This window comes from Humulus lupulus, chromosome 3 (assembly GCF_963169125.1).
Source record: "Humulus lupulus chromosome 3, drHumLupu1.1, whole genome shotgun sequence".
Taxonomy (NCBI): Eukaryota; Viridiplantae; Streptophyta; class Magnoliopsida; order Rosales; family Cannabaceae; genus Humulus; species Humulus lupulus.
In genome coordinates this window covers 224,325,687-224,333,521 of record NC_084795.1, presented here as the reverse complement: position 1 = coordinate 224,333,521, position 7,835 = coordinate 224,325,687, and the positions used below count along the sequence as shown (strand labels likewise).

At 35.8% G+C, this 7,835-nt stretch overlaps 1 protein-coding gene across 1 annotated transcript; it reads left to right on the top strand.

Moving 5' to 3' along the window:
- Positions 1 to 3,082: 3,082 nt before the first annotated feature.
- Positions 3,083 to 7,495, top strand: LOC133823441 (metal tolerance protein C2). The gene is made up of 10 exons (XM_062256220.1): positions 3,083 to 3,776; positions 3,907 to 4,015; positions 4,210 to 4,249; positions 4,690 to 4,766; positions 5,313 to 5,401; positions 6,406 to 6,475; positions 6,637 to 6,675; positions 6,755 to 6,905; positions 6,991 to 7,080; positions 7,175 to 7,495. The coding sequence occupies exons 1-10, from the start codon at positions 3,335 to 3,337 to the stop codon at positions 7,274 to 7,276; spliced, it is 1,209 nt and encodes a 402-aa protein (XP_062112204.1). The 5' UTR covers positions 3,083 to 3,334; the 3' UTR covers positions 7,277 to 7,495.
- The last annotated feature ends 340 nt before the right edge of the window (positions 7,496 to 7,835 follow it).

Sequence of the window (7,835 nt, the reverse complement as noted above, 5' to 3'; positions counted from 1 at the left end):
TTTCATGAAAGGAAACATCTCTTGAAATTATGATTTCATAGGTGTGGATGTCGAGAAGACAATAAGCCTTCATGCCTTGAGGATAACCTATAAAAACACAAGCACGTGAGCGAGGAGAAAATTTAAGCTTGTGTCTATTAAGTTTAGAAGCATATGTATGACAACCAAATGATCTTGAGTGATCATAAATGGGTTCCTTTTGATTAGGAATAGCAAAAGGATTTTTAAAGTGTAGCAAAGCCGAAGGTGTCCTATTTATAAGGTGCACGACTATTTGAACCATATAGTTCCAATAGGGCAACAGTAAATGTGACTGAAATGTAAAGCCCTAGCCACATTTAATATGTGATGGTGTTTTCTTTTGACCACTGAGTTTTGTTGTGGTCGGTCAACACATGAATGATAGAGAATGATGCCTTTAGAGGCAAAAAAAAGATGTTAGATTAAGTTCTCTAGCATTGTCACTCTGAATTGATTTGATATGAGTAGAATATTGTGTAGAAACATAAGAAAAAAAAAAGAAATGGCATCTTGTGCTTCAGATTTGGCTTTAAGCATGTAAACCCAAGTAAAACGAGACATATTATCAACGATAGTTAGAAAAAAATTATATACTTCAGTGGTAATAGTATGAAATGGTCCCCAAATGTCAATATGAATTACTTCAATGATTATTTGAGGGAATGGAAGATGTTTTTACTTAGCAAGATGACAAATAGAACAATGCATATTATAAGATTTGGCAGCGGAAAAAACAATATTTTTATTGATATTTTGAGTAATAGAAAAAGATGGATGGCCTAGTCTATTATGCCAGTTATTAGTGTCAATACAAGAGTTACATGGATAAATTTTTTCCAAAAAAATAGTAGTCAAATGTTGCTTAAGGAGATAAATGTTGCCATGTCTATTAGCAATCCCAATCGGCAAAGTCGGAATAAGTTACTGTATACAACAAGAATTATTGGAAAAGTTTACAACATATGAAGTGTTGTTAATGAATGAAAGAATAAGTTGATATTGAATTGAGGCACATAGAGGAAAATTTTCAAGACTATATTATTTTAGGAGTGATTTGAGTAGTACCAGATTTGATTATGGCAACAGTTAACGAGTAGGCAATAAATATGTGCTGTTGGTATAATAGTATCAAAAGAAAGAAAGCATTTTATATCATAACACACATGATGAGTGGCTCCACTATCCATAATCCAATATTTAGAGGGTAAATATACATGTTTACCAAAAAAAATTGTAGCAGCAGTGGGTACCGAAGTAGAGGTTGTAGAGAAGTCCATGTCCTTTTGCATGTGTTGATTGAACATCGAAATGAACTGTTGAAACTAAGGTGTGAAAATTTGTGGCTGGATTTCTTGTGTGGAACCAGTGACTTGCATAACAGATGCTTGAGTAGAAGGTTGTTTTTCAGAGGGTTTCTTGCAATCACCATACCCTGGTGGAAAGTCGTGGAGGAAATAACGTTTCTCGACTTGATGATCGGGTTTGTGGCAGTTAGAGCAAGAAAGACGAGACTTCTTATTCCTTGAGTTGTTGTTTGGAGGAATGATATGAACAGTAGAAGGAGTAACAACAACAAGACTTGGTACATGGACAGTACCTAACTTTTTTTGGCGTTCCTTTTGACAAATCATAGAAAAAACTTTGGATATATCTAGAGTGGGTTCTATTAGTAGAATTTGTGCTCTAACAGATGAATATGAATCATTTAAACCAGGTAAGAATTGCAACACTTGATCTAGGTTATGAGCATCAAGATTAGTTGACAATTAGTGCCATTGAGAAGAGGAGAAGCAAGAATCATTCTGAGATGATCTCCGGTGCCCAGAAAATAGGGGTTTGTAACATCTTCATAGGAAGGACGATTGATTAGGGCCAGAGGAGCAAAGCGATTTGGGGATGACTCTGTTCGAGTTGGAGCAGATTATGTTCGAGTGGGTGCAGAGTTAATGTCGCCATTGTTGTTTGCAGATCTAGTTTGAGTGTTGTGTGATTGAGTCGTGCTTCGTGTTCTTGGGCGAGCCATGGAGCTTCAATCGAGAAATAGTTATAACGCTGATACCATATTAGAAAAAAACAATTTGAATATTTATATCATTTCTCACTAAAGAGTCCATACTAGTGATGAATACGGGGCAGTGAATTGGCGGGGTTACTCCCCTCCTCGCCGTCCCTATTAATATTTCTAATCCTCATTCCTGGCTCATCCCTGCTTATTCCCCGTCGGGAACAGGGTGAGGAATCCCCTATTGGGGCGGGGAATCCCTACGGGGAACCTATTTATTTAAAAAATAAATTTTAAATTAAAATTTTAAAATAAAAATCGCAAAGTATATGTAAATTAAAATATTGCGCAATATTTATAATTTAAAATATTAAACACTATTCTAAATAAAATTTAAAATATTAAAAAAATTACTACTATACTAAAAAAACACATAAAGAAAGATATAAAATACATATAAAATAGGGTTTATATCATTTTGGACCCTGTGTTTTGTCTCATTAACTGTTTGGACCATGTGTTTTGACAAATTACTTTTTGGACTCTATATTTTATAAAATGATTAAAATAAAACCCTAAACTCAATTTTGATGAAGAAAAAATTAAATATAACAATACAATTTTTAAGCAGAATGATTTTATTTTTGTTGAAAAAATATTGACCAAAATCGAGTTTAGGATTCTATTTTAACAATTTTACAAAATACAGGGTCCAAACAGATAATGAGAAAAAACACAGGGTCCAAAAAAATATAAACCCTATAAAATATTACAAAAATATATAAAAAAATTAAACGGGCCCCGTCGGGATGGGGAGTGCTATCCCCACTTAACATTGGAGATCGAAAATTATCCCCATCCCCACCTATTTCCTATTTAGATGGGCATTCCCTACTTCATTATGAGCAATCCCCACGGGGGAAAAATGGGCATCCCTAGTCCATATAAAGATAGCCTCGTATATGCTAAGACACATGCCACGAATGTTAAAGGGGTAAAATGTAACTAATATCTAACAACTTCTAATCCTAATAATTACTTTTCTTCTATATTAATGAGAGAAAAAAGCTAGTTGTCTACTTGACTTCGTATATCGCAGTCTTCTCCTCCTCTTTCCAGTTAGTTCCTTGCTTTCTTTTTCCTTTCTGACTCAAATTATTAGAACAGTTGGGAATTAGGTTACATAGGTTCAAAATTCAGATCGCGAATTGGGAAGTAGGATATTGCGCCATGAATTTCTGAATCCTATACGCACTGATCGAATTCTAATCGCTCAAAACTTCAGAATTAGCAATATCATTAAATTGGCTTATGGAGAAGAATAATTCCTTCAACTTCACAGCCAAATCAGAGAATGAGCTTCAGAGTTCCTTTAATGGCGATATGGGACTTGGAGTCAACGATCGAAGATTCGCTTTTTCCCGCCAAGCCTCGTTTCAGCAGTACCAGGAGCCTTGGACGCCGGTTTCGAACAACCTGAATGATTCCCTCGCCGGTAGGCCTTTCCTTTCAAGAAGTGTCTCCAGTATTGATATTCCTCTTCCGGAGGCTTACGCGGCCGAAGAGAATGTTAAATTCTTTGGAGTAGGAGAAGTTTCGGACCAGAAATTGTCGGTTTCATTGCTTGTGGGTTCGGTATTGCGGATCATGAGCTCTGGGAGTAGGTATATGAAGAGGTTGTTCATGTTGATTTCGCTTAACGTGGCCTATTCAACTACTGAGCTATGCATTGGTCTTCTCACGGGGCGTGTAGGTATGTATTAATGTTGCATTGTTTTTTTTTTTTTCTAAAAATTTTAAGGTGATATATTTTTCTTTTGCTCTGCATTTGTATATGTATGTTTATTTAAGTTTGATTCTTTTTGTGTTTGTGGGCTATGCAGGATTGGTGTCTGATGCATTTCATTTAACTTTTGGCTGTGGTCTCTTGACTTTTTCATTGTTTGCTATGGCTGCCTCTCGAGGAAAACCTGACGGAATTTACACTTATGGGTAAGAGTTTATTTATTTATTTTGTGTAAAACCATGAATCTGGACTTGAATTGTCTGGTCTTGTTGGTTGGCTGAATGGCCCTGTTTTCTAAATTAATATTTCTTATTACTGTATAGTCAATACTGACTTATGCTGTGCTGTTCTTTGAACAATTTTTTTGAGATTCAATATTAATCTAATTGTTTCACATCAGGTATAAGCGGCTTGAGGTTTTGTCTGCATTTACCAATGCTGTAAGTGTTTCACTTTTCTTTGTTATTTAGAGTAGCTCTACCTGTCCGGTATCATACACTTTGCGTGTTTGGTCCATCTTCCTTTGTATATTGTCCTCAATATGTGTATTGAAATATGCCAAATCACGTACTAATTATAAGCTTGTGCTGATTTTATAACCTCTTATGAGTTTACTGGAAATAGAATAGCGTTAAATATTCTTCGGGTTATTGACTATGGATACAAATTTTTGTTAGGCTTTACTTATCTCATTCCTAGTTCTTTATTGTTTGGAATTTTGAGAACACATGTCTTGAGTAACTGTCCTTGTAAAAAAAAATAACCATATGTGCATGAAAAGAGCTTTGCTTATAACTATTTAATTTTTTCCCGTTCTTTCTGTGCTTGTTATATTTTATGGCCAAATATGTGAAGTTTTTTGATTCTTCTGTTTAGACAGCTGTTCCTTTTGTTTATGTCATTCTCTTTGGCCGTGGAAGCTCTTCATGCATTCATTGAAGATGAATCTGAACACAAGTAAGATGACCATGCTAACACTTATGAGCTAATACTTGATTACATATGAGGATATTTGTTATTGGATTTTATTTATTTATGTATTTATGGTACATGTACTTTGTGATTATTTCTGCAATCCCTGTTACATCTGTTTCTTATCCTAATTCTTCCAGATAATATTGTTTGGCTGTCTTTTGCAGTTCATCATTATTCATTTTAGGCTCATACATGTTCGGACCCCTCTTATCTAATTCATTGCCAACCTAGGAAATTTCTGCATGTTTATGCTACAGTAACTGCATATTTTAGAATATTCATATGATGCGAGCATGTGAGAGTGCACACGGATGTCTATCTGCATCTATGTCTTTAAGTTAACCGGTCATTACAAGTTTATTAGTTTATCACTACACTTTAATTGCTGCAATGTTTGTGCATTTGAGCTTACATTACTCTATCCATTTATATGTAAATATATTAGTTTTTATAGATGAATATTATTTTGTGTGTTTATATTGGTTCATCCTATCCTGTCTGCAACTGCTAATAAATGTTAATTTATAGGCACTACTTGATTGTTTCGGCGGTGACAAATTTGCTGGTGAACCTTATTGGGGTTTGGTTCTTCAGGAACTATGCTCGTATAAATTTAAGTAAGTTCATCGAAGCAGCTTGAGAATTTTTTTTTTCCCCAATTCTTCATTTCACCTGTCTCCTCCCCCGGAGCTTTCCTGCCCCTTTTGGCATCAAATGATGCTGATTATTTTGTTGGTCAGCAATGAGTGCCTGACAATAATATGTGGTGATTACTCACCTCTTTGGGAAGATGTGTTGTGGATTCTGGACTTATGGTTAAGGAGCTCACTTGTGATGTGAGCCTAATTTAGCAAATATTTTTTCTACTTAAGATAAGGCCTGATGTTACATACTCAAGCAGCATAACTTACTTTAACACCCAAGGCAATGCTTAAATTTGCTAATTGGATGTGCTGGAATGCTACCATAAAAATATCCAAGAGAAGGTCAGAGTGAATATGCAAATGTACCCTTTAGAAATGTGATACTGACAGGATTGGGAGAATAAGGAGTTCTTTTGTCAATGGCTCAGCTTTTTATGCTTTCTTGTCCTTAGCTTTTACTATAAGCTAACCACCATCCCCAAGCCATAGATAGGCACCCCCCAAGGGGGGATAAAGTGGGGAATGGTAAAGATAGTAGAGGGTCTGTGGGTATTTGTAGTTATATTTAGTGGATGAGCTGTTATAGTTTGTTTTGCTAAGTTGGGTAGGGTGGTGTTAGTTATGAATATATATTTATACATATTTATATTTGTATGAGAGGATAGAATTAGGGATGGGCATGTTGATTGTTCAAAGGTTGAGCTTTGATCTAGGAATAGTTGAGGTCTCTGGAATACCTCATGGTTCTAGTCTGTTCTTATGAATACCCCACCTTATCCCCCCTTGGCAGGTGCCTATCAGCCAATCAAACAAAGCCTTCTCTTCTTCTCTGCATCTTGTGTTAAGTATGATGGTTTTTGTGGCATACACTTAACCTGTATGACTAACAATGTTTGGTGTCCTAACTTTGAGTAGTAGACTATGATAAATTTTCCATTCTGGATGATGTTTCCTTGTCCCTTTTTTATGCTGCGCAGCATACAGAAAAGCTGAAGATATGAACTACCACTCAGTTTTCCTGCATGTTCTTGCAGATTCCATTCGCAGGTATTATATTTTCCTTGTTGTCTTGTCCTTACTCTAATGTAAAGCTTGTACAGATGACTTCATTGAAAAAAATAAGAAGCTTGCATGGGTGACTTGTTTCTTTATTTTCCCCTCCTGTGCACGTCCATCTGAAATTGGTTTTTTGGGCATTTGTGTCTCAGTGCAGGTTTGATATTGGCATCCTGGTTGCTGTCTCTTGGGTAAGTTTTGCTTCATTTCCACTTTCAGTCTCCACAATCTCTTTTACTTTCATTCCTCATTTTCTCTCTGTATTTGCAGTTTTCAAAATGCAGAAGTTCTGTGTCTTGGACTAGTCTCAGTTACAGTTTTTATGCTTGTAATGCCGCTCTTCAAAGCAGCTGGTGGTATTTTGCTCCAAATGGCACCACCAAGCGTTCCACCTTCTGCATTAAGTAAATGCTTGAGACAGGTGCTCTGAATTTGTTCTACACAGTCCTATTTGTTTTCTAGATATAATTACTTCTGGTAATGACATTGTCGATATTCTGGTCTAGATTTCTGCCCTCGAAGATGTATCTGAAGTTTCTCAAGCTCGGTTTTGGGAATTGGTTCCAGGTTATGTTGTTGGCTCACTCTCAATACAGGTTACATGCTTTGAAAATTTTACTGTTTGAGGAGTTTTATCTTTTATTCATTTAGCGTAATTTGATGTCTTATTTTGGTGGTGAACAAATTTAGGTGAAAAAAGGGTCAGATGATCGATCAATTCTCCAATATGTGCATGGGTTGTACCATGAATTGGGTGTACAAGATTTGACTGTGCAAACTGTCGATATCTGAGCTGTTATTGTTATAATTTTTTTTCTCTCACCTTCATAACTGTTTCGAGTCTAGTTTACGTGTAGAGTTAATATTATTATCATTCATTGGTAACAAGTAGGGAACTGGATCAGAATTGTTCATTTATTTTTATCACCGTCCTTGCATTTCCTGTAGAACTGTAAATTCTTTTTATAAATATTGATTGAGAATATACGGCACACGGTAGTTCTTTGTCAATGGGTACTATTTCCGTATCAAATTTTCCGTATATTGATGTCTTTTGGTTTCTTGTAGAAATTTGCATTGACATCCCAATCTATGAAACTAACGTGCTTTCTTTCGCGCATTCATTGTTTTTAATCCGACTCCCAGGCTTTCTTCCACTGTTAGCTTCCAAACACAAGAATCTAAACAGATTTTTTCATAGCACCATTTAATCAATTTCACCAGATTTTCATGTCCTAGGCTGCCGAGTGTGGTCGCTTCTGCCATGTATTCTTGCTGCCCTTGAATCCTTTCTTCCATCTTTGCGTACAAGTAATTAGCAAAACAACCTTCTACAGGTTAGGATTTCCAT

Coding starts and splice junctions, on each gene's coding strand:
- LOC133823441 (XM_062256220.1), top strand. CDS start 3,335: ATGGAGAAGAATAATTCCTTCAACTTCACAGCCAAATCAGAGAATGAG. Junction 4,767..5,312: donor GAAGATGAATCTGAACACAA/GTAAGATGACCA, acceptor GTTAATTTATAG/GCACTACTTGATTGTTTCGG. Junction 5,402..6,405: donor CTATGCTCGTATAAATTTAA/GTAAGTTCATCG, acceptor TATGCTGCGCAG/CATACAGAAAAGCTGAAGAT.